Genomic DNA, 27,848 nt, shown 5'->3' with positions numbered 1-27,848 from the left:
ACGCCCGAGTCCATCAGCATATTTGTTTAGACTAACCTGCAGAAAGACAATTGGTATATAGTATATGCTGTATACAGTTAGTATGGAGTATGGCAATGGGACACAGCATCAGACTTTGTAAATTATTATAAAATTATTAGCAGTTTCTTGTTTTTAAAACATTGTACACAATGTGCTGCCACAGTATGAACTGCACAGCCTGATCCAAGATCATTTACTTGAACAGTCACATTCAATCCAAACCAATAAGGTAATTTAGGTTTAGACAACCAATTGTTTTCAGTGTAACTACACTGAATTTTCTTTTACTTGAGCCATATTAAAAAAATTATATAAAACTTGATTTAAGTTTTTACAGTAAAAAATATGCCACAATAGTAAAATGTGATGTTGGCATAACCATATACTGTATATCCATATAATATATACATTTTTTTACTCATTTTAAGATGAATTAGCACATATGGATTTTTAGTTAAACTATAAAAGTATGTGAACAAATCATTTGCATTTTGCCGAACAGGTTTGAAATATAATATGGCCTATGCAGTAGTTTAAAATCGTTTTCCTGTTGAACAAAATAAGACAGCTGAAAGTAAGAGTTGTTCCATGGCTCGTGGAACAAATGACTCTTGTGACAAGCCGCCTGCTCCTCTGCTTGAGGGCAAATGAAAACTGAATGTTCTTAATGTGTCCTGGTGCAGAGATATATTTGAGTGTCTGAGACCAAATTGACTGTATAGTATGTCTACTGGCACGTGCCGAGCCGCTCAACAGATTGCAGCCAAAATGTGATTGATGAGCTGTCAGCAAATTCCAATTTGCATCCGCTGATTGTGAAAACTAATCACTGCAAGAGGAGGAGGAATGACGAGCAGAAAACTGTCAGAAATCTCCTGTGGTTCCATGTTAACTGACGCATGTCCACCTCTTGTGTGGCTCCCAAAATTATACCATGTGTTACATTATTGACATCTATTCTTCACTGTCAGAGCCTGCTGTGTTTTATGAGAAAATGAGAGGGTGCTGGGTTTTTTTTTCTCTTTTTGGCTTGTCACACTCGATAACCACACCTCCCCAACACACGTACCACCACCCTCTCACCCAGTCGTCACTTTGTTCACCTCTCTTTGAAGTTGCACAGGAGTGTTTGGCCAACAGCTGGCCACAGGAGAACAAAATGTCTTTGGAGTCTGCCCTGTGTCAAATAGGATAGTCCCCATTGTCAGTGGCTGTCATTTTGCCAGATGAAGGGGGCCATTTTCGGTTCCTGTCCTCTGACTGGGGAGAGCGAGAGGCTCAAAGGGAGCTCCCTGGAGGGTGGTAAAGGGCGCTGTGGAGGATGGAGTCAGAACCCTCTTTAACCTCTCAAAGCTTACTAACACCAGCAGCTGCATCACTGCACACACACACCTCCCAAGAAGGCACCAAGTTACATTTTTGCAAATGATGCTCTTTAATAGTAGTGATAATTAGTAGTTAGTAGTGATAAGTTTACTGAGTTTGACATTTTGGATATGCATATTGTTAGATGAGAAGATACTCACATACCTAAAGCTTGAAACAAACCTGAACAAGCTGAAAACATACAAAAACAAACTAGACATAAAGATTAGTTGCACCAATTTCCACCGACTTGATTTGTTAGTCTTTTACTGTCAGGATGGAGAATAAAATTTAAGACTGAGTAAATACACTTTTGAGTGACTGCGCAGTAATAACTGGAGCTCTAGTACACAACCCCACAAATCCTATGGGAACTCCATTGTTCTTGTACCAAAATAAACATGGACATCAACCAGAACTTTGCACTATTTATATGCAATGCAATTTGTGTTTAAAAGGCTAAAAATGTTTAGGTAAGATCCTGTATGGAGAGGTGTTGGCAACACAGACTGTGGCCTACAGAGAGAACTGGTGGTGAATGAACCTTGTAAAATAAAGCTAACTCCAGGTTATCGTCACAAATATCAAAAATGTTTTCCAAAATCTTTACAAGAATAACTGGATCAGAAGATTTAAGATTAGAATTGTCACGTCACACAGTATATGATTTGATCTGCTGACTGTCAACATCAACAGACCGAGACTCAACATTCCCATCTTAAGTTTAATATGAAGCTATTGCCAGCAAGTGGCTAACTTGGCTTGGTATAAAGACTGAAAATAGGAAACATCTAGCCTGACGCTGTCCTTTTAATTTCACAAATTAATGCGTTATCTTGATTGTTCGATCCATATAGAAGCTTAAAAACAATTTTTAAAACTATGTACTGGATTGTTTCTTGGCCAGGACCAGTTTTCAGAAAACAAGCAGAGCAACCAAGAAGCAGTCTGGTTTATAACCCACGGAACAATAGTGAATTGTTGTTTTCACACTTGGGCTTTTGCACAGAATGAATTAGTGAGCTTTAGCTGTGCTGGTAGAAAGATTTTGTTATCATTGGACAGAACCAGGCCAACTGTCTCCCTCTGTTTTTTTTTGTGCTAAGCTAAGTTAGCTTCATACATATGGTACAGACATGAAAGTGGAATCAACTTCAACATCCACATTCAGGCAAGAAATTAATAAGTGTAGAGCTATTCCTTTAATCAACCCAACATGACATTAAATGCACACCCATACTTACACTACCAGTCATGTTTTGGGAGTCACATTTTGCATGTTTGCTTCCATCGGCACATTATGATAAACCCAGCATCCCGTTTTTGGTTTTATCATCCACTTCATTATGGACAGTGATAGAATTTGCAGCCCGTTTCCCACTTTCAATTATAATGAATCAACACCGCCTCTGCATTCTATCAGAAAACAAACTTTTTCATCAATTAGATGCAAAATCTATGAGGTGTCACCGAATTACAAAGCAGGAGAACATTTTCAAAAGCTGGGTCAGTGGGTTTACCGTTTAGAAAACAGCACCTGTAAGAAAAATGGACCTGATCAGCAAAATGTTGTTGTATTGTGTTGTTCTACTCCTCATCAGATATGCAGTTTCCCTCTCAGCTCTGGAGTAATGATGGATTACTGTTGCTGCCATTTGGTCTCGCATTTTGATACACTGTTTGCATTATGATTAAAGAGAGAGAGGGCTAAAAGCTGCTGCAGGATTAGTGACAGCTCTTGAGAAAGGAGAGAGTAAAAAGGAGGAGGAGGTAAAGGAGTGGCTGGAGAGGTCATCATTAAAGAAAGGTAGAGTAATACATTCTCATCCATTATTTGCTGCACTTTTGTGCAAGTTTGACCTGGAAGAGACCTTTGGACTAGGGGAAGAAGAGGGGGGAGAGGGAGGCTAAAGGGAGGGGATGAAAAGGGGTGGCAACAGCAGGCTGCATGAGGAGTTTCTCTGTCTCATTAAACCTGGGACCATCCTTTTGTATTTCCCATCACTTCACAATGTGTCCCCTAGGAAAGCAAGGAGATTTTTTTCTGTCCATGTGTCATAGCTTTAATGTCAGCTGCTGGACACACTCATTATATTTCAGTTGATTGTTTTGAGGAATTCATGCAGCAATGAAAGTTTTGTGCAGGAAAGTCTTCATTTTTGGGAGTGTATTTCATTTTGTTTTAGTGCAGTGCACCACATGGAATATCCTCTGATCAATATGCAATGCTTTGTGGTCCTCCGGTGCTTAAACAAATCTTTTATCATGCAAAAAATAACAAAGGTGGTCAGGTGCATGTGCAAAATATCTCACCCACACATGCACAGAAAACAAAAATGCCCGACTACTGCTGGCATCAACTTCACAGGTGACCTTTTGTTTCTGGAGCTGTTTGGACTTGCAGTTTGTTTGATGCTCTAACCATCCTGAATTAAGCACTACTCCAACATCAAGGTGATGTGTTTAGCTAGATGAAAGCAGAGGGTGTTGCACGGCGGGTAATACATTAAACAGGCAGGTATTCACAGTCAGAGGCGAGGCAGCTGGGGAGAAGGACTAGGTGTGATGAAAGGGGGATTAGCATGGATTCATCATCTCCCTCTATCACATAAAAGCCATGAGTGCTACATGAAGCTATTGTCAGGAGAGGAGCTCAGCAGGTTTGCTTGTTAAAGTAGCACAAAAGTGGCAACAAAGAATTAGTGCCATTGACTTGTCTTAGTTGATAGGCATTTTTATACCTCCTAAAATATCAAATGACAACACACATCAAAACAAATGCATTTGGTACAGAATTGGCTTTTGTGCTTTCAAAATGAATAGACACAAAGAGTTCTATTATGTCATCAGGCAGTATTGCCAACTTAGTGCCTTTGTTAGATTCCCTGACTTTTCAGACCCCTTTACCCCTCTGAGGCCCACATGAAAACTTTTCCATTTTTTCATACCTCTGTGTTTTGCTTTTTAAAGTTCTCATTTCTAAAGGTTTCACCAAGTTTTACAGAGATTCAGAATCAGCACAACCTCAGCTAATTATATATGTCACTCAATAAAGACTTGTTTATACTTTACATATTAGTTTATCTATTGAAGTAAGTGACTCATACTCAAACAGGGGCTTGTTGGAAAGTGCTGATTCTCTAAAACAAAAAATGGCATGTCAACATTGCAAGCAATGCAGAGTAATGATGCTCTTCAGACTGTGTCCCAATTCAGGGGCCACATCCTTCGGAGGATGGAGGTGTGGCGCTTTGTAGCCGTCGTAGACTGCAAACGAAATGAGATGGTCTGGCCTACAGAGAGTTTTCACTTCGCTTGCGTCACCAGCATTGCCTGCCCTGTGTCACCTAGCAACCTTGACAACATGTGACTTTTTTTTCACAAAAACTTGAGGTTTTAAGGCCATTGGTTTTAACAGTTGTATCGTTAGCTGTTCAACTAAGCTGAAACCCAATCTTACATTTAAAAGTGTAATCCTCTTATTGTTTGCTGCCATAACATTTTTATTACCAGCGTGCAATGAATATTGGGATAAGAAGGACTGTTGCCCACTGTTGCCCAGGAAAAGAAGGCTGTATTTGAAGGAGCCTTCGAAATAGGACAGCCTAGTCGCGCTCCTGTGACGCAATCGGTCTTCAAATGCAGCCTGCGATTAATGTGGCCCCTGAACTGGGACACAGCTAACATGATATTTGGGAGCATAGAGGGCTTTAGAGCTTTAGAGGGCAAGCAACACTAGGCAGAATACAAATATGACATGATGTCAAGAAAAATATTCAAACCCAAATCGAGCCTCCATTCTGTGGATTTGAACCATTTGGCTGTGCAGTAAGAGTAGGGGTTAAAGAAGTTACTATTGAAAAAGCTACTGTTTCATTATACTACCTGGAACAATATGACTTGTTTGAGTGAGTCACCTTGCCCCTGAATATAAACCTCCCCAGATAAAGAACTGCTCTGAAGCTTCATCACCCCAGAGTATAATTTTGTCATTCTGAAGGCATAATTTTGCGCCAGCTGCAGTCTCAGTCAGAAAGAGGCTCAGGTGTGACATTCTAGCGACTATAATTTCGCAGATGTAAAGTGTTACTGATGTCTTGTGCTGTGCCAGTCAGTGATCTCTGCATTATGAGACTTGTTTGAATATCAGTTTTTGTTAATATTTCGGCATTTCTCCCAGTGAAGAACCTTAAACCTCATCAGCTGAATGTCAAGACAGAGTGCTGCTTTTTTTTTTTTTCAGACACGGTAACAATATAATGCAATTCAACACCACAGGACAACAGCTCTGCAAGGAATTCAATCTTTGTGAAGAAAATTTCAGGATCACTATGTGCTGGAACACCTGTTGTGTGTTTGCAAATACACCACAAATACACAAAAGTGAACTGTAACATTCGCACTGTTGTAGTTTTTGCAGGGCCTTATAGGGATTGTTACTATTATTGTAAATATATCTTATTTTACATTAGCAGTTTGGTCATGCTTCCTCAAGGTTAAATGGACGTACAACATGCCCAGCTCATAAATGATAATCATCATAATCCCGGAACCTTAGTCAAGTCCATAAATAATTTTTTAACTCTCCCTCCATTAGAGTGTACCTTCTGCTCACACTGTTTTTGTAAATGCTCCATTAAGCAAATTTGTGTTTCTGCAGCAGCATCAAATCAAATGACTCATTATAATACGCAAGGGTTGCCACCACTACTTATCACACTAAGAATGAAGACCCGACTCGACAGGTCTTTCTAGACCACGTTTGAAGCTTCATGATCAAGTCTCAGAGGTATCAAAGCGTCCTTTTACTACAGTACCACAAAAAGTAACTTATAATCATCTAACAGCTTTTGTGAACAGATAAGAACTCTTTGAAAACCCTCAGTCTGGTTTCCGTCAACCCATGCCACAGAAGCCTGAAAAGAGAGGCTGGTGCTGGGCAGCGCTCAATCCCGGTCCCCCTTGATCTCAGTGCTGCTTATGATACCATCGATCACACAGATTTCATTCAAAGATTCAAGGATTTTGTGGGAAGTAGAAGCCTAAATGTTTGTATTCCATCTTATGCACACACACACACACACACACACACACACACACACACACACACACAGACACACTTTTCTGTAAACACGCGAAGTTCTTGCTCTAGAAATGACCACAAAAGTCTTATAATCAGGAACTAGATCTTTATCATCCTCGGTTAATATCATTAAAGCTCAGGAACTCATTACTCACTCATCACAGAAAAAAATAATCACATATGAAAAGGAAACTACTGTCCCTATCCTTAAAATGCGGCTAAACACACTAAAATAACACCTAATAACACATATGTTTTAAAAAGCAAGGTATCTGATTTGTTTTTTTTCACAGCAGACATGTTGGCTAGCCATAGTTGGAAAGGCACAGGTGTAACTAATAACATTAACAACGGCTCTGTTTTATTCAAGTGTCACATTAAGGCATGACAGCAGCTTGGTTTCCACCCAAGTGTATCACTAATTTCAACCAACTTTTGAGAAAATCTACTAAAGAAAATGCAAATTAAAGCACGTTTCCATCCACTGCTGGTATGAGAATATTAGGAGCTGGACATATCAAGAAAAACAGCTGGTGGTGCTAATTCTCCAGTCGTGTGCCATTAATCTGTTTTGTGATAATATGAGATTTCTGTTGAGGTTTTTAATGCGCCTAAAGGCAGGTGGATGGAGACCCACCTAGTGTGACATTAAGGCAGCATACACAATACCAGGACCCTGAGCCTGAAACAGCTAAATGGAACTCATCTGTTGTTAATTTTATCATTTTAAGTGTGACAATATCTTAAGAGCCTTGCAGCTTGGGATAAGAAGACCATTTCTATTTATGCCTTTGCAACATCTCACAGTATCATATGAATATGAGTGAGCGATAGACAAAGAACCTGGGTGAAAATAGGGTGACAGGGTGTGATTATTGTTAATCTTTCTCTATTTGTCACCAACCACTGAGTGACTATCATTGTCATACATTTAAAACACATTCAATGATTTATGCAGCAACTGAATCACTGTTATCTTCATGTGGCTCAATTAAAACATATCTGAAACAGGAATGACCACAAAAAGGACAGTTGTAGTGTGAAAACCTGCAGACTATTGGCCCTGCAGTGGATGATTTATAGCTCCTGCTGTGGATATTGACAAACATATATAATACATCACATTCACATTGATTTAGAGATGTCTTATTTTTCAGTGATTCTCAGAAGATGTAATGTTTTTCTTTCACTTTCTCATCACACTGCTTCTGTGATTCCAAGATACACACACCAGCCTGAGGTGCAAATAAATAAATATATAAATAAACCTTTGCATGTGCTCATACACACGTGTGCAACACAACCAGCAGCAGCCCAATCACAGCAGCAGCAGACAGGCTCATCCATCTTTATTACTGCAGCAACACACTCTTAAGACTTGGCAGTAAGCACATGCACATGCACACATGTGAAGACATACACACTGCCACTGTTTTTTCTCCCCGTCCTTCCATCTTCCCCTCTTCATTCTCTCGTTTTCTCTCCTCATCTGTTGCATAAGCTTCACATGAGAGATGGCTAACAGCTGACAGGACATTTATCAGACGGACCTACTTCATGTCACAATGTGGATGACCTCAGCGTATATAATGTGGTGATGTGGATTAATTCAAAGCAGCCAATCGTAGTTTGTCTCACTGAAACAGACACACTGATCCTTTTCTTCAGCTGCTACTGACTTGAATGTTTCTGCAGGGAAATGTCTGTTAACAGTGAGCCAAATTTGGCAGGGTTTTTTTTTGTTGAGAGGTCTTGATTGCCGTATGGTGAGTTGTGTGTATTGATATTGGTAAACTGTGAATATGAGCAAGACAGTGATTGGCTGGATGTGCCTGTGGATGTAACCAGGGGGAGTTTGAAAGATGACACACACTTGTGTTGCTTCAGCTTCAATCAGAGGTGATTATAGGTAAATAAAATTGCATCTTCTTTTCTGTGTGTGTGTCTGTGAGAGTGTTTGTTCTCATGAACACTACGCCCCATCTCTCACTTATCCTGGATTTTGACGGGGAAAAAGTGTCAGCTGAGTCAGTGCTGCTGTCAAGACTTTAATTGGGAACGCACGCACGCATGCACGCACTGCTGAATCCCTCCTCTCTGAGCCTGTGGTTAAAACCTGGATTGTTACAGTTGAGCTGCTGCTGTGGAACAACAAAGCCATGTTTGTCACTTCATTGTACAGTGTATCACCCTGAATGATAACAAACTGTTATCACGCTCACACACACCCACACACGCTGTGACCACCACATGCAGCAGCAAGCTTGTGAACATATGCCCTGCACTGTTGGAAATGCTCTGCAGTGGCTTTAGGATCCTTAAATGTCAGGTTACTGTCCACATATTGATTCTCAATGATTATCTATTGATGTTCATCTTCTGTGGACGGACCATGGGACAACGGGCCCCAGGGCACAGACATGTAACACGCCCTCACCCCCCCAACACTGAAAAAGACCCAAATTTTGTTTGTAGTAGGTTCATTTTGTGTACATTTGTGATAAATTAAATCTCTTACTAATTATTAATAGAGATTAAATCTCTTTCAACTACAAACATTTTGTGCCTACTTTGCAGTGGTAATTTTGTGTCTCTATGTAGGTGTTTTGTGTCTTTTTGGAGTCAATCAGTAATTTACTAATGAGTTCCTTGGAAGTTTCCCAGAAAGAATTGTATAATTGCTATGAAAAATAGAAAAGAGCAGCTCTATTTAAATGTAAATGTGTAATTGGATAATTAATTATTATATGGTAATTGTTTTCTTGTTTGGAGACAAATTTCACATTTTTGTGTGCCAACTACAAAGCTCTCATGGTTAAACTTACTTAGCAATTAATTGTAATTAATTAATTGGAAGAGTACCATTTAAACATACACTTAACCAAAAATTGACATGTAGCATTCACCTCTATATATATATATATCTCAATAGCTGGAATTAAACTAAAAACTTGAATTGATTGAAGTTTGAAAGATACATAGTATTACTGATTACATTATTGTAAGTGATGTCATGGATCTGTTTCTCCGTCTTTCACATGCAGGAAAAAAGACACAGATCATCAGCAGCACTATCTCAGTCATTAGACATTACTGTTCTTTATTTCTTTGATCAAAAATATTGATATTGGCCAATACTTTTCTGCATACTTTCTCACAGCACAGTAATACATACTCTTTTTACAGTCAATACATTCATTAGGAGGGAAATAACTGAATTATGCAAGCCTATAATCACCCCAGTACGATCAAAAAACACAGTTTTGAAACACTGCCATGGAGAGAGTTAAAAGACTGCTCAAAAAAGGTCATCGTGTAGAAAATCACAATCAGAAAAATACCAACGAAAATGCCAGAAGCGTCAGTTGTACATTCATGGATATATCATTATAATACTGTGCTGTATGTAATTATATTCATCATGATTGAGTATAAATACATATTTGATTTCATACATTACAGGTCCTATGGCACAAACACTTTTTTAAAGCTTCTTTCTGTCTAACACAGGCTTTATGTACACACGCACACACACACACACACACACACTCACTCACACACACTGGAGCTAAGCAGGTAGAGAGAGACAGAGAGGAAACTGAGCAGAGCAGGATGTGTGAGAGAGAAAATACAATTTTCCCCTCTGATTGATTTATGTTTGGTTATCTTTTTAATATCTGACTGAAGAAAATATGGATCCTAGGCATTTTTCTCTCATAATGGGAAGATTTCTTGGCAACAACCCCCCTCACACACACCCTCCCCTCCTGCTTCCAAGTGCCTCACGTGGGAAACGAAGGGACACCTGCATGTGACACCACCCCCCCGACTCATCCCTCTGCTTTGGTTTCCCAGCATGCCTGCCTCATTCCCTGGAGGCCGTGGGAATGAGGCACTGGCTTTCACACAAATGTCACATTAACATGGCCGAAACACTGGATGGGGTTAACACGTGAATTGAATGTCATGGATATGGCATGAGCACCTCAGGCTGAAGCCAAAACCTTTTGTTTTTTCTCTTTGTGACCTTACTTTTTTTATGATCAGTTTTGATCATTACATAATATTGATAAGTATTAAAGCATATATTTTAATGGCTTTACATTAAATGAAATGTAATGTCCTGCTGAGTATGACTTTGATGGATTGGGGGGTGGGGGGGTCAAGGAACTTTCTGAGTGATTACTGGTTATCAACCCTTTGGCTGTTCATCTCCATCAAATAAGGCCCGACATCCACCGGCTTCAGCTCAAGCTCCCCAGGAGCATGGATCAATTTTCTGATAAGAAATGATGGAGCAATATGCTCAGTATGCACATGTAGCACAAACGACTCTGAGGTAATCAGTTAATGAGTAAAGAGGACACTTGTGAAATTAACTTTGAGCAAGTGGATTTGACATAAAGTGGGAGGAAAAGAGGGATGAGTGGGAGGTTACCATAGTGAAGAAGGTGAGGAGCAGGTGGCAATTGGCACTGCCTCCTTCACTGAGCAGTTTTGAAAATCAATTTGTGAGGAACAAAGAAATGGGAATTGGGAGTGGAGGAGCCAGTTATGGCCTGGGCGCACAACTGAACTGAAAAATGGGGAGTTTGGCAGTTGCAGAATTAGGTTTACTCTGGTTTGATTGGAAAAGAAATTGGAACGACTATCACATAACCCAACAGCTAGAAATTGTACAAATACAGTACTTGCAATAAAACAGTTTTTGAGCTCTGACTGAAATTTGAAGGAAATTTCATGTTTCAATTTTTACATTAACAACCTGGGTTCAGTAGTTTTGATCAAAATTCCTATTTGATATAAGTCACCCACCAATTACATTGCTGAGAATGTCTACAACATGTATACAGACCATTGCTACATGAAAAGAATGGAGGTTTTGGTCTCAACTTCACCTGTTTGTGAGAGTGGACGGTAGTCTACAATTGTAGAAAGAGAATTTCTTAATTAACTAGTTTAACTGTATTGTTTTATAACCTTTAAAATATGTACTATTGCAATGTTCAAATCATATGGGATGAAAAGTAGCACTGGGAAAGGGTTTCATGTTTACTTCTTGCGAATGTTCACATCACAGGACATCTCAAGACAGTTATATGTTATAGTTATATGAGTTGGACATGTGACGGTTAAAAATAAAACAATATGGGTCTATATTCATAAAATTTGGGTCTAATTACATTGAACAAAAGACTTTGGCTGATATGAGGCATCAACGCAGCCCTCTCAATTTGAATGCAAGATCAACTTTTGCTGAAATGCAAAAGGGTCAATTACTTTGTAACGTCAAGGCCGTATTTTTTCTGTTCACCTCGCAATCCTTGTGATGAAAGATAAAATTGTTGCTGCCATGATAATTTTAAAGTTGTAAAATCCTGTGAGTGAGTATTATAAACCTCTGTGTAGTTTTTTGGCATCTCTGTTGTTAAACCGTATCTTGCCGAGTCACCATGTCCCCATAATTCAGCAGTGAAGCTGGCAAGTTAAATGTGAATATACCTGATGTGAAAAATGACCAAAATGTGAAACCCTTGGCCAGCTTTTCAGCCACAGCCAATTTTTGCTTAAATAGCTAATACAATGAGAAAAAGTATGACACACAGGCAGTCACCCCCTAAAGTACCTCAGATGTTTGACTGTCGAACGAGAGTTTGGAGGGCATGACTTTATCAGGTATGACAAACACACCTAACATTCATCAGATTTAAATCCTTATCCATTAAAAAAAAAAAAAGGCCTGAAGTGTCTGATCCCTCCAGGCAGGTATTAGCAGGAATCTGCCCTTTGGCTCAGCTCCATTCTCGCTAGATAGATGAATACGTCTAATGCCCCAAGGTGTCTGCAGAATGGATGTGCACTGATCTCTGTGCGCTCTGTCTGTGGCCAATACAGGCTCAAGGTGTGTATGTGTTACTAGGCAGGACTCGGGCTACACTGAGACAGAGTTGATGTATGTGACTGTGTTTCGTTGTAAAATTTTACTGAACTGCTATCAACCAGCAGCAGCAGAACAAGTAGAGCTGCAATGTGCCACTGTGGCCCTGAGACCAGGGACAGAAAACCTTGGACGGGGGGAAACAAACCATCGGGATCAGAGCAGATTCTTCTGTCCTCTCTGTCTCTCTCTCATCCTCAGTCTCGCAAAAAGCTAAAGGGTTGAAGAGATGTTCATTTACATTCATTATATTCATCCAGATAATGGCTAACAGTAAGTCATCAAGGACCATTAATAGTTAATAGAGGACTATCTACTAATAGCAGAAATTTCCTCTTCCTAATATTGGAAATGTGATTACTAGATTAATGACACCTTGGAGCCATAACTGACCCCTAGTCATATTTTTTGTCTTGTACTTTTGTGAGGCTACTGTAACAGTCAAGTCTACCATTAATAAATATTTGACAAACAAGCAGAGCACCTACTCATCCTACAACAACCTGTGAGCTTGGATGTGGCATAACTTGGTCTTCCATAGCGAGCGCCGACTTATAGGTGACCTGCACTGCCAGGGTGAGCTAGGGCTGTTCATTTTATAAAAGCCCCATGTAACATGCCTTTGAGAGTCCTCTGCATATTAAAGTGGAAATGACGGTGCTGTTTTACATTGCGTGAGAGACAGTCAGAGCTATGGGCAGTGGACATGTTGTCAGTGGCTCTGCCTGAGTGAATCCCCCCCTTGAGGTGAGATGTTTAGTGCCCAGACTCTGACTGGATCTCTGCTTCGAGCAAATGACTGCCAACGGAGCGAAGATGCAGCTGTTCAAAGCTCTTCAGCGTTGGCGGCAGTGTACAACAGAGAGCGTCCATAAAGAAACCAAGGCGTTTGATGCTTCACCGAGGATTCATCTAATGGTCAGTTTATTCTCTAGCGCTGTTACAAACGGTGGTCCATAAAAGTCGTGATGGATGGCGGTGATATCCTTTTCATCGGTCGCTCACTCAAGCTGCAATTAGTCACTTACAGTAGCTTTATTTTTTTGCATGGAGGAAACAATCAACATCTATTTGATGCTGGTCGCTGCTTTGTGAATACTTTATTGAACATGAGAGGCCTGCACGCATCTGCTGTTTGCTTTTCCACTTTACTAGCCTATCACTTTGTTATCGCTCAGAGCTAGCTAAACTGTCACCTCTGTGCTCTCCGGGCGTGTTGACATTTCAAAACCTCAAAGAGTCCCATGCGGGCAAAGCTAGTTGCCACGGAGACAAAGCCCAAATATGATCCCCCAGGACTGAGGGTGGGGGCAGCTGCTGGTGGCTGAGGACTCAAGAGGAAATACAGATGGGCTTCCCATTTTTGTCATACTGGTACACCAACATCTTGATGCAGTGGGAGTTGGCTGGTGAGATCCAGGGGCTGCTTGTGATGGAGAAATTGTGGCTGGCGTAGAACGGTGGTGGCTGCTTCCGGCAGTGGACCAGCGCTCGCAGCACGTTGGCCGCCATGCCCCGGAAACGCTTGCTGATGAAACAGTAGAGGAAAAAGTTGACGCCAGTGTTGAGCAACGCCAGCATGTTAGCCAGATCAGTGAGCATGTGGAGCAGTCGGCCGGCGCCTTGTGAGGCTGGAGGAGGGGAGTAGAAGTGGTAGAGTATCATGAGGGTGCGAGGTGCCCACAAAACTGCAAAAATGGAGGTGATGGCCAGGAGAATGGCGGTGGTCTTGCCGGTGGAGTAGCCGCGGAGACGGAAACAGCTGCGGCGCCTGCGTAGTTTGCGCACGATAACAGCATTAAGGGAGAAGAAGACGGTGCATGGGAGGAGGTAGACAGTGGCACAGTGGGCCCACACCAGGACATGCTGGGCTACGGTTCTCCTGTTGCTCTCCCCTCCTCCTCCTCCTCCTCCTCCTCCACTGCCCATTCCTGGCAGGCTGTGCCACAGCTCAGGCCACCAATAATAAGGAGCTGCAGAGAGTAAGCACCCAATATACACGGCAAATATCACCCTTCGTGTGCGCGCTGGGTAGGAGACTGTGTGGTAGCGCAGTGGATGGCAAACAGCGATGTAGCGGTCAATGGTGAGCGGCACGGTGATCCAGATGGAAGTGTGAATGGAGGAGAACTCCAGGACCTGGACTGCACTGTTTAATGAAGGAGGCAGCGGCGTGGCCAAAATAAAATCCTCCAATATAAAGTCGACAAAAACAATCAGGAGTAGGACTAGGATGTCGGCGGCTGCCAGAGCCAGGAGATAGTTGTAGGAGGACTTCTGACGACGCAGCACCAGCTGGGACAGGATGACCACTGTCAGGATATTAGCTGGGAGGAGGAGGAGGGATGGTGAGGAAGAAAGCGTGGAGATGATTCAAAGTTGATAGACAGAGGAAATTGTAAAATGATGGAAAAGGAAAAAGTATGATGAGATTGGAAAAGGAAAGGGCACAGGTTAGGGCAGGGAGGGAAACAGAGAAATTGAGTGTTAGTAGGCAGGTAATTGAAAAGGGGCAACATTCATCCAGCCAGCCACAAACAGGACAGCAACAGAGATACAGTTGAGAGCGATAGCAAGGCAGTGGACAAGACATATACTATAGGTGTTAACACAAGCACAATGCAATAAACAAATACAGAAAAAAGGGGGGAAAAGCACCATCAGCAGCGCCACCATGGTACTAACCAGGTATAAGGGCACACTGGGTGAGCTTAAACTGAAGGTGTGGTGGCACTGCATGCAATTTTGTTCCAATCCCTTATCATCCCTGGACAGTATTTGCCATGTTCACCCAGCTCTGCTACCGAGTAATCCACCCCCTATTTAACACTCTATTCCCTTTTCCCCCTCATCTACACCTGCTGTGTAATTCAAGCAGCACCTGCCTCTGCCTTTGGCCAACTTGTTATCTCTAATAAAGAGTAAAGCCACAACAAAAACAGGGGGGCAACGTGCAGCATCACAGCCTTGGCAATCTGCTGAGTTCACTACTGCCAGCCACCCTTCTGCCAGCAATTTAGTTCCTAAAACAAAGCACAAGGACACCCCATCTCCCCACCTGCATCACTTTAAAAATTTTTACTCCATATCTCCAACATGCACTGTTGTTCTTTTTCTTCCACACTGACAAAATAAATGTTACCCTGGCCACCTTAGGTTTATTTATTCCATCTCACTTTCTTGCACAGAACAGGTAAATAGCCCAGGAGGGGAAGAAGTATTCTATTTTTTTTTAACACAAAGGCCTGGATGTGACTTATTCCACTGCTGCTTTTACCAAAGCATGACCTGTGCATGTCTGCATTATTCAGGAGGAGCACAGCTTTCTGCCTCTCACATGGGACTGCAGTTTGACAATTGAGTTGAACAAGCTCATTACAAGTCTTTCTTTCTTTCTTGTCCTATTCTGTTCCCCATTTCCCCCAGTCACCACATGTGCATATTATTCTCAGGTTATTCCCATCATCTCAGACAGTTGCGTTTACAGGTTGTGAGCACGTTCAAGCCGAGAGCAAGGTCCAGGCTTTGTTTACACTGTAGTGTTAATGGAATGACAAAAGCTTGAGACAAATATTAAAATAAGTTAAATCCAACTGAACCGTCATTATCACGAAATATAATACTATATGTTACAAATTTTGATGGAGATACTGAATGCACCTTGTCATCTCTGTCCAGTGAGAACATTTACCTCCAAGTAGGGAGGGGGATTTCTACCCATTTGCCTTATAAAACATTGTTCTGCAATAAAAACAATCTCAACTCAAGAACGACTTACAAGCTTTTTCAGAGTTTTAACTAACATGTCACAGTTTTCATCGTCTGAGGTGGGAACATTGGTGCCGTAATAACAGGCGGTCGTAATCCATGTCTTGGTTCAAAGATGGCCTCAGGTGCATTATGTGAATGGCCTCCTTGATCTTTACGATCAACGATCTTCCATCCACAACCACTTGTTATCTCATGATCCACATTCTAGGTAGGAATGAGGTTCCATTTGTGGATAAACACAGTAAGCGCGGGTTTAGATCAACATTATCTCCGCATGAAAAAGAAACAGCTGCCCCATTTATTTGAATAAGGCCACACTGTTGGCACAGTGAGGGTACCAATGCTTTGGGCCAGAAAAGTATTTCTACTTTATCTCAAAATTGTCAGAACAAAAGATAAAATGATTTCTGCCTGGATAACTTTCCTGAATTGTAAAATCATCCCTCATAATATTATAAATGGTTGTGCCCCGTTTTGGTGCTATTCCTCAAACTGAGCTCATGTCACAGTACCTGAAGCAACATGCTCCCATCAGCGCAGCCCCTTTGCAGTTGAAAGTTCAGGGAAAACTCAAAAGTGGACCTTAAGTTGTGATGACTTTGTCACACATATCGATCCCAAGGTCAGGACTGATTTTCAATGCTCGAAATAGTTTTCCTTAATTTCTGCATATTAACAGCAACAATATGCAGATTCTTTTCTTAGGTGGAAAAGCGTATTTGGACTTTTCTATTTCTTAAAGGAGAGTAGTGTGCTAGTGACTGCTGTGTAAGGACATTAAGAATTTGATTCAATACATGTGCCATATAGTGTAAAATTCAGAGGCATTATTGGAGAAAATCAATACTTTTCCAATTTATCCCAAGATTCCTATTTCATAAAACTAGTTCAATTATCTAAACTAAAACATATCAAATACACACAACAATCATCGGCATCTGTCCTTTACTGTTGCTAACCAGCCTTATTTAGTGGAAGTCGCTGGTGCAGCATGAAGCCATGTCCAATCTGTTCCCTCAGACGAAGATGCCTCTGACACTGATTTGCTTCGCAGCGTCACTGAGACATCAATGCACTTAGCAGCCATCACTGTCCATATAGTTCGAGCGTGTGTGTGTGTGTGTGTGTGTGTGTGTTCTGTGGTCCTGTCTCCCTCTGCAGTAATAGATCTGGGATTGGATTAGGTATGGCAGCTTGGAGTCTGGTACATCACACTTCACAGCCTCAGCCACTATCAGCTGATTACAAATTACAAAGCCGGCTCCAGATAATGACTAAAGATGTCCTTGCCAGACTGGAGGATGTGCAGCAGAAGACACAGACACACAGTAAGACATGTCTGCACATGCACACACTAACACAAAGATCATTAGGGATGCACCAATTCATTAACATATGATCTATCAATAACCATAAATGAAAAAATGTCAAAGCAGTTTACAAGACCCGACAAGCCAATATATGTGTACATGTAGGGCTGCTGGATTGCACCCCCCCACCCCCACCCCCCATCACAGCCACCCCTGCTTGTACATCACACTAACCTCTGCAAAGACAAGTTGGATTGCTTTCATGTTGAGTCTTGGTTTACTGTGTTATTGATTCTTTAGCTCAGCTGCTTTCATCCACTGTCTGTGTGTTGTTTCTTCTTCTTCAGTTGTCAGTTTGAGCCATGATCATAAAATGATCCAGAATAACCCAGGATTTAAAGAAATGGATCTTCTCAATAACAATTATGAGGTTTATAATAATCCCCAGTGTAAATATTTGCAGAATCATTACTTAAACGATACAGTAGGATTAGTTCAAGCACTGTATTCAATCATAAAAATATTAGAGTTGGAGGGGATCTCCACCAATTTTACACATCAAAGCCTGTTTAAAGGTTTTGGGGACTACTGCTGCACATGTAAGGACATAAATACGTGGCTCCACAGGCCACTGTCTGATAAATGTCTTCAAGTGATGTCACTTGAGTTAGCGTTGGTTGGACGTGAATACATGTTTGGAAATAAAATAAAAAATCTGGGTGTATCAGACCTCTGTAACCTTGAGGTTCTCCTATTCTCTCTATAAAAACAGTCACTAATACATTTTGTCTGCTACTACAAAATAACTGCTAGGCCTACTTTTTTTTTTTTTTTACTTATCATTTCTTATTTATTGTTTTGTGTTTTCTCTGAGTTCAACTGAATTACTTGGCAACAAGTGTTAAAAAATGACTGAAAAGATTACCTGATTATCAAAACTATCTCTCACGTTAAAATTCCAAACATTTGCTTTTCCCAGCTTCTTAAAAGTCAGGATTGGCTACTCTTCTCTGCCACAAATGATAGTAATTATTATTTAAGCAGATTTTGGGGGTTCTGGATTGTTGGTGCAACTAACAAGATATTTGAAAAGATATTATCTTAGAAACTCTAATGGGTTTATTTTTCAGAATTAATCCAGAAAATAATAGGCTGACATGTCTGACTATATCCATACACCCCTGTGGATGGTCATTGCGGAGTTAAAAAAAAAAAAAAAAAAAAAGTCAAAAAGCTTGGTCTGTCCATTGGAATGACTGCCAGACACCACTTTTGTCTTTGGTAATACTGACTCTCAGTACATGTAATTTTCCATCAAGCAGCCTGTCACAGAGGTCAGTGTGTGGTCTGTTCACCTGTAGGCTCACACCAGAGATGGGATCTTATCAGTGGCTGTTTGTATGAGGAAAAGGCTCCTGCTAAGGTCTGAGCTGCTCAAAAATTTCCTAACAGAGACCCATTAAAATTCCTGTACAACAGATGACACCCTTAGTCCATCACCTCGCTTTTTCTATTGTACCTCTGCCCGTCGATTCTCTCACTTTCTCTGTCCATATACTGCTACGCTTAGAGGAGTGACATGAAATGAAACAGTGAGGTGCTGACAGTCGGTGGCTGGGTATTATTCTGTTTGGGCTCCCCAGTGAGACGGGCCCTTCTACAGACAAACAAAAGGGATCTGTGGCAAGCTTGACATTTCCATTTAGCTCTAGCCAGCTTGCACTGGGTTGCCCATTCATTTCAATTGACTCCTGCTCTTTACCTCGTCTCTGGGGCTGGGGTGGGGGGGTTGGGCTGGAGGCGAATGGATCTGCTCGGCATTCTGCGGGTATGAGGTGGCACATGCGGGGCTCGTCGCAGCTGGGATGGGGACAGACGAGTTGGACAGATGCACGCACAGAAAAGGGACATAAAGAAGACAGACACACACACACACACACACAAACACAGACATCCATGATGCATACAGAGACATTTGCATCTCACACCTGGACATTCAGGCGGAGACACAATTCCCCATCTTTTCTTTTTCTCTTTGAATAGAAAAATAAGTGTCTCCAGCTGAGAGGGGATTAGAATGACCTGAAGGACACATAATGAGCTGCTGTGTGTTTGTCTGTTTGCTCGCATTTGTGTGTGTGTGTTTGCATGGGTGACCCCTTTTGTCTATTTGTGTGGGAGTGCTTTTGTGTCCCCGCTCACCCCGCTGCTTGTCTAATGTAATGAGGGAGAGGGCCATTGACGTTGTTTAGCGGGAAAAGGAGAAGGCACAGCGTGCTCCCTGAGGTGTGTAACGAGGCTGACTCATCCCACCACTAAAGGGACACGTTCAGACGGGCTGTCGACAAACGACACTGCGCAGCTTAACCCCTGAAAACCGGTGGCAAAACATGAGATGCTGCCACTTGTCATTAGGCTTCCTCATGGGCCTCATATAGCACAGACAGAACATTGTAAAGAGGAAATTATAGCCCAAAAATAAAAGGAAAGAGGGCTTTGCAATTAAGGATTTTTTTTTTTCATGTCATTTGGAGGAAATTGAAGTTTGGCTTTGACTGCTTATCTGGATAAGGAAATAGATGGAGGGGGAAAGGAAAGTGTGGTCTGAGGAAGGTCACAGAGAGTTAAAAAAGAGAGAGAGAGAGAGCGAGAGTGCAGGTGATTGAGTGTGAATGGAGGAGAAGATTAGACGGAAAGACAGAATGAGACAGAGAGGGAGGTATAGGGGAGAGTGGTGAGGTGGTGGGAGGAAAGGAAGAGAGGGGGTGAATATCAAAGCTTGCTTCAAAGGTCACAGGCACTTTGTTCCTGATGACAACCATTTCCCTTTTGTCTTCTCTAAGTGTCAGACTGGACATAAAGAACGGCGATTCCTTAATTCCCTGAACAAAAACCAGGAGCACATCCTCACTACAAAAAAATAAATAAATAAAAAATAAAAACATACATTAAAGAAGATAAAAATCAATTTTTTCTGACAGTTTCTTTGAGCTGTGAGTTCTGTTTTGAATAATAAAAATGATAATGATGTCATAAAGCAAACTCCTTTTGATCCTCATTAATTTGCATTGAAGAGGATCAGGCTTGTGATGGGATGCAAATATGATCCCATCAATAAAACACCATTTTATTGTGAGCATAAGCTTAATTTGAGATCTGGGAATAAATGGGGAAGGGTAGGAGAAACTCATAAGAAAAAGAAAGACGCAATAAAGAAAATGGAGCAAGAGAAAAAATGAGCACAAGAGAGAAAGAGATATATTGTAACAGATTATTTAGGTTTAATGGGCATATTAAGAGAAAGAGGCCCTGCTGCTGTTAATGATATTGATGCTACTGCAGTGCTCAGCTGTCTTCTCACCTTTACAGCCATTCATTTTAAAGACAGACCACAGCGAGTCAAAGTTTGGTGGAGATGACTGTCCTTACATCAAGGCTAACCCTGCCGCCTGCGATGAAGCATTGACGACTGCATGACAAAACCTGCTTATTATGTTTTAAGGCTTTATAAACAGTGCAACCAATTTCAACGTGCCCTTGGATCCCCTCCAAATGATTTTTGTGAGGTTTCAGCTATGAAAAAACATCAACGGTGGAATTTAGTTTAAGTGATAAGAGAGAGCAATGGAGGAAATGCAGAGAAAAGACGGGGAGCAGAGTGAATGGAGGGAAGATGAGGAGGAAAATGAAAAACTGAAATGACTTTCGGATCACAGCGCTGTAATTATCCTCAGATTGATATATCATTGTTTTCCAAACAACGGCAAACATACAGGGATTTTGGTTTCAGCTGCAGTGAAAGCATTTTGTTGTCAGCTCCGTCACCGCATCAACAACATCTCTGATTTATTGCCTCAAACAACACCTCCCTCCTCTTTTGCGTCCTCTGTCCTCCCGCGCCCTCTCTGGCTCGTCTCCCCCATGACAAGCTGACATGTTCACCACATCCCTCCCTCCCTTCCTCTCCTTTCCCAAACTGCAGACTGGAGACAAACCAGAGCCCAAAATCTCAACCTCCCTCCCTTCGATTCACTGAATATCCTCTGTCTTTTCTCCACTTTGCCCATGCTTCAACACAAACCTTCATATCTTTTCCTCCTCATCCAGTGTACAACTCCCTAAACTTAAACTCCACTTTTAGAGTGATAGTATCTATTAACAAGCCTCCATCCCACCGCAGATGCCTTGTAGCTGGTGCAGATTGACAGATCAATAGTCCAAACTGAAAATCGATGGGGCCCATCTCTTTATTAAGTAGGGTTGACACCTGGCCTACACTGCGACATGGAACAGAGGGTTGTTAGCGCCGAACATCCCTGACCTTTTCCCCTTGGGTGGGTGGATAAGTGGAAGTGGGAGGAGATGTTTTCCAATTTGCACGTGCTTCTTGTCACATCGCTGACTGTTGAACAGCCACACAAACAGAGATGCTTCAAGGAAGATGAAAGGAACACACCAACATACTGTGTTTGTGCACAGGTGGAGGAGAGATCCTCTGAGAGCCTTGCAGGACTCAAATTAAAACACAGACCCCAACATGTGAGTGTTTGTGCTGACAGAATGTGCACACATCTCCCCTCCTTTCAAACGCTTGTTGTCAAGTGTTAGTTTTCCACATTTATGTCACATGAGGACACCTGAGCCACTTTCATTTGGTTGAAAGCTCAGAAAAAGCTAATGAAAAGAATACTGCCGCACACAATTTGACAAATCTACCAAGTTCCAACTAAATAAGTTGTTTGTACCTGCCCCCTAGAGCGATGCAAAAAGATGTTTTCTGATCTGTTGCACTAGTGCGTAGGAAAAATGTAGTGCCAAAGGAAAGTGCTGTTTTTACGGAAAGATAAACCGCTGAAAATATTCTACCTGAAGTGTACATTTAAAAAGGGATATTAGATTGTTTCAGTGGGCGTTTTTAAACCTGTCTATAACACGTTTCTTTCTGGTGGCCCCGTGCACAGCAACACATCAGTCTGCCAGTGCCCCCAGTCGGCTTTCCTAACTGGAAACGCGCTGATTAGAATCTTCTGCAGGTAATGTATATATCTATATATACACACACGACTATATATCTATATATGACTACCTCACATAACCCCACGTCAAATGTGTGCTACAGTTGGATGCAGAAGCCTGACTCATTTCACACTACCTTCCTCATTTTGCTAGAAATCTTTGTCCCATGAATATGAACAGTCTGAGCTGTTGCTGAAATGGTGCTCGTCTTTCTTGTGTCCAAGGTCAAAAACAAGCTTCCTTTTGTGAAAACATGTATATATTGTAATTCTTACTCCCCTACTTTTACTTTAAAGATAGGGGTTTTGGTTAATCTGCAGATTATAATTTGCATGTAAAACACATGATTATGTTATAAAATATTCAATAAAAATATTTAGGGAAATATTCTGAATAATTCTTCCACCACTGTTCAGCTGTGACATTCAGTAGACTGACTACCTCATCTCCACATGAATGCTTAAATGCTGATGTATCTTTGTTTGACGGTACTTGACAGAGCATTACAAAGCAACACAGAACATTTGCCTTTATACTGTAATGAGGTTTTGAAGTAACATTAGAAGACGGTCTGTGTTTCAAAGAATTCTAGATATACGCTGTGTGGAGAAATATTTGACTCGAACAATAATGCATAAACACATCTGTCTTGGCCGAGATATTCAGAGCAGCTTCGCTTGAACATCCAGCTACCTCACACGTGCCTTGTTCAAACTTAACATTAATGCATCTCGGGTGATCTGATCACAAGTGGACAGCTCTTAGTACGTCAGTTCACACTTGACATTAGAATGCGTCTCCACATGCTCACTTCACCTCCCCGTTCTAAGCACATACATCAATTCTGTTTGCAAGGACCAAATGCATCGTTGTTTTTAACCAGTGGGAGGCAGCAGTGCAACAGACTGGGGGTATTCCTTGGCAACCCAAATCGCCCAAGATGTTTGGCGTCCTTGTAATATATCTTTATGGGCTTTTCGAAAATTTCAGACAGGGTTATTCGTGTGTACTCCATCCACCAGAATCCATTTTGCCTGTTGTTGCCTGTTGTCCCATAGTGCTACAAAAATGTGGCCTTATGCAGCCGATTATGGTCTGAGTGATCAAATATTAAAATGTGCCCTCAATGTAGCTTGGGTGTGTTCACATCTGTACTTAGAGCTGTCCACTTGAAATCGGATCACTCGAAGTTAATGCCAGGTGTGAAAAGGGCGGCAGCATCGCTCCTCAGCTGACAGCTGTACTCTTTGCATCTTAGCAGTGAGAGCTTTGAGGCAAACTGTACTGTACATAGAGCAGGCTTCATTTCTGTGAGCCCAGCATGTCAAAGACTGAGGCAGCGGGCCGACTCCTTCACTGTGCTGTTTGCTATGCCAGCACACGTCTGTCCTGTCTCGAGCAGTGTGGTGTAGTGAGTAGAGAGAGGAAAGGCGCGAGTTAGCGATTAATTAAAAATGTGGCAATTCGTCTCGGCTCTGTCGTCTGTAGCTCCCCCACTCAGGGCTCAGAGGTGCTACTTCACTGGCTCTGCTGTTATTAATCTGGCTCTCTCCTAACTCCACTCTTCTTCCTCTTCTGCTGGGTGCCCTTGTCTTCCCTCTACTCCAGTCTCCTCCTTGTTCAACTCCTTGCTGTGCACAGCTTTCAGTTCATCATTCCACGAGGTCACACTGTAATCTTTTCTCACCACTTGACTTGTGTAATCCTTTTTTCCATCACCTTCCTTCATCTCGCTTTTCACCCTCAAAGCTGTGATCTTGATGTGACCTGTTCTCCGTCTGCAGCCTAATGGTCAAAGCCTTTCAGAGATGTGCACATGTGAAGCCCTGTTGCCGTTTAGGCATGAAACACTGTCTGGTAATCAAGGTAACAGCCTCTGATCCATCCAGAGCGTTAAATATGTGTGGGTCTGTAGGTCACGCTGCTACTACTCACACATGCCGCGCTCATGAAACATTCATGATTCGCCTTGAGTGGAATGAGCTGTGTCATAATGATTGAATAAGTCGAACTCGCTGCTGCCAAGTATCAGCCCGCTGCGCTCAACTCTGCCATTAATTCAGACAACTATTGTAAGATTGCATTACACTCTCAGGTTATTGTTACTTACTGATTAAACAAGCAGCCTTTATCCCATTTGTTGAGACGACTCAGCAGCAGAATCAAATAAAACTCAGGCGAAACTTTAAATGACAGCACAGAGAATTGCCCGTGCAAGACTTGACTTCCAGGAGAGATAAATTAGACGAGATTTGATCAGAAGGAGAGACTTTTACTTTTACAAGACTGCAAATCTGTGGTGCAGCTGCAGTCTTGGCATACAAAAAGCTTTTCACTGCAGATTTGTTTTTAACCAGAACAGCTTAGGTTGTCGATAAAATCTAATTCCCAGACTTTGTCAAAGAAAAGGGGTTCAGAGCTAAACTTCACTATTGTTTTTGACTTGTGTAATAGCATAAATAATACAGTAAATGTTAGATCAAAAGCATTATACTTTAGTTTCATTTCTTGTTAAACTTATATAACGAGAAAATATCACTGCCTCAAATCTGGAGTTTAATAGAAAAGCCCTTGAATTATCCTTCCAGCTGTTAGACCACAGAATGAGTCTAGCATTGTGGTGATGGGCTGAAGCAGGCTGGATGTGTATCTGTCAGTCCAGAGAGCTTTGAACATCTGAACCCCAATCTCTGATTAGGCATCAGCGCTTTTCCTCTTTCATCTGACCTCCAGGTTTCCTGTCTGTCTCTCCCTCTTTTTTTTTTTTTTTTAAATGCACACTCTCACACAGACACGTACAGTGTGTACACACACCACTTTGCTTCCCAGTGTGAGACTAGGTCAGCGCCGATAGATCACGCGGTGGGACGGTGGAGGTAAATGGGTGTGACAGTGACTGTGAAGGGATTAATCAGTCAATGGTAAAGACACAATAAGGAAGTGTCATTAATTCAGGTCATCAACAGGGGTCATGTAAGACACACTTGCCCCTGAGGTCAAAGATGAGTCATTGCTTACATAATATATTACAACTCCAGGTTCACCAAAAGAAGATGCACCTTCTTGTTTTGTGTATTTTTTTGAGAAACAACCATGGGTCAATAATCAGATATACATACTGCACATACTGTTGCTGCGTTTTCTTCTTTATTGAATGGTGCTTGAATATTTCCAACTAAGGAGAAAAACGTACGAACACCAAACAGACATACACAGGCACATGCATACAAAGAACATATGCATGCACAAGTGATTGCCACAAGGTCACAATGACAAATCAACAGTGTGTGTGCAAAGTGTGGCACTCAGGAGCAGCTGTGCAAGACATGTACTCACTCAGAGCTGCAGACAAGTGCACAACAAATCAAGATGCAAAGCGTAACTCCTGCACCCCACTGATGCAGGCTCTCATTGGAAATATGAGCAAATTAACACCGACTAAGACGTGCATGTGGGTAGACACACACACACACATAAAATACATCTCTTACCTGGCAGGCCGAGACAGAGCAGGACGCTGTAGTAGATGACAGGCAGTGGTCCGAGAGGGCATCCCTGTGCAACCTCAGAGGGGTGCTGCCCTGGGCTCCAGGTGCTCCCATTTGGGGAAAAAACAGGGAAGATGTGGCTGTGTTCCATGGCCCCCCGTCCTCGTCCTCTTCCTCAGCTGTGCTCAGTGTCAAGAAGCCTGGCCACGCAAGCAAACTGCCTGGTAGCCGGTTTGGGAGATAGGGTGCTCTGTCCTTGGGTGCCAATCAGCATGAGTGTGTACACGCGTGCGTTTGCGCGAGACAGCAAGGTTGAGTGTGTGAGAAGGAGGGAGGAATGGGAATAGATGGAGGAGAGAGTGTGGATGGAGAGGGAGACAACAGACAGGGAGATATGAGAGGTGATATGTGTTAGGATGTGGCGGAAAGGAAGGAGGCGAGAGGAGCAGAGAGGGAGGCGCGGAGAGGTGAGTGTGAAGGTAGAAGTGGAGAGGGGAGGATGCTGCCTGAGTGTGTGAGCGAGGGGGAATGAGAGCGAGTCGAGAGCGCAGCGGGGGAAGGAGGAAAGAGGGAGGGAAAGAAGGAAGGTAGATGGAGCGGAAGGGTACTGTAGAGAGCAGAAAGTGAGGGAGAGAGATGGAGACTGGAGGCAGCAGGAGGGAGGCTGAGGGAAGGTGGAGGGACACCCAGAGAGAGAAACAGGGGTAACATGTTCCCGTTTAACAACACTGAACCAATAAAACCGATGAGAAGACGGATGAGAAAATATAAATGGAGCGTTAAGCTGACTGTGAAAAAGGACAGTGTGTTTGCCCTTGCCATGTTGTCGGTGTGTCTCTTTAGTGTCTTTATTCACTCACTTCACTATTGCTCTTGACCATATATCAACAAATGAATGCACAAGCCTGCGAATTCTAGCACAAATTAACAAGAATATTTGCATATCATGAACCTCACATACAGTATGAATACATGTGATTGGAGACGTGTGGTAGGTGTGTGTGGGAGTGGGGGATTGGGTTCCAGTGGGGGATCTCATTTGCCATGCAGTGTGAACTGTCTGAATCTCAAGCTAAGATGTGCTAATGAGCACAAGGCAGACACAGAAAAGCACAATTATTCCTTTTTGAGACACACTCCAGTCTCTGGTTTATCACTTGCTTTGACACTGCAGCAGCAGGGCTGCAGCTGACAATGATTTTCTTTATAGATTCATATGCCAGTTTTTCAATTCATTTAAGCTACAAAATGTAACAGCTAATTCGAAGAAAACACACAGATGGTTGCAAACCATTGTAAGCATACGAACAATCAATGTCGAAGTCCGTAAAATAATATTTTTGTAATAATTACATTTATTCCCCAAACATTTTCAGCTACAGTACAACGCTTTCACCATCCTAATGAAGGGTAAGAGCAATGTAGCCAAAACTGTTTGGGGAATCAACACACAATACTAGCAGGCAGTTGTGGGACCTATTTAATAATTTAGTTTGTTTTGTGAGCTTTTATCTATTGTCATACCTAAATACGACAGGGTGTTTTTTAAGATCTTAAAGACTCTTAACCTCATTCAATCCGTTAAAGGGCCCACATATTCTACAGCTCACGCCTTAGACCAGGTACTCTCTAGTTTCTTTTCCAACTGTCTTTAAGGTGGTGTATATGCTTATAACGGCCCATAAAGCGGTTGTTCCACAGCTCTCTGTACTCCTGGTCCCTACGCTACAACATGCTCTTGCATCCTCAGCACTGGTTCTGCAGCTAACGTCTGTGGTGCTGTTAATGCATCATTTTTTAATTTCATTATCTCTCAATCCAGATGCAATGTAAAATTCATTAAAGATCAATGCCTT

General features: G+C 42.0%; 1 protein-coding gene across 1 annotated transcript; it reads right to left on the bottom strand.

Annotated features, from left to right (window-relative positions):
- Positions 1-9,549: 9,549 nt before the first annotated feature.
- gpr139 (G protein-coupled receptor 139) lies at positions 9,550-26,546 on the bottom strand. Its single transcript, XM_023423233.2, has 3 exons — positions 25,996-26,546; positions 25,940-25,942; positions 9,550-14,734 (listed from the first exon to the last, which is right to left on the bottom strand). The coding sequence occupies exons 1-3, from the start codon at positions 26,141-26,143 to the stop codon at positions 13,740-13,742; spliced, it is 1,146 nt and encodes a 381-aa protein (XP_023279001.1). The 5' UTR covers positions 26,144-26,546; the 3' UTR covers positions 9,550-13,739.
- Between the last annotated feature and the right edge of the window lie 1,302 nt (positions 26,547-27,848).

The sequence above is a fragment of the Seriola lalandi genome, unplaced genomic scaffold (genome assembly GCF_002814215.2).
Source record: "Seriola lalandi dorsalis isolate HSWRI2012SDOR001 ecotype SW California unplaced genomic scaffold, Sedor1 jcf7180002054690, whole genome shotgun sequence".
NCBI lineage: Eukaryota > Metazoa > Chordata > Actinopteri > Carangiformes > Carangidae > Seriola > Seriola lalandi.
This window is presented reverse-complemented; position numbering and strand designations above follow the sequence as displayed.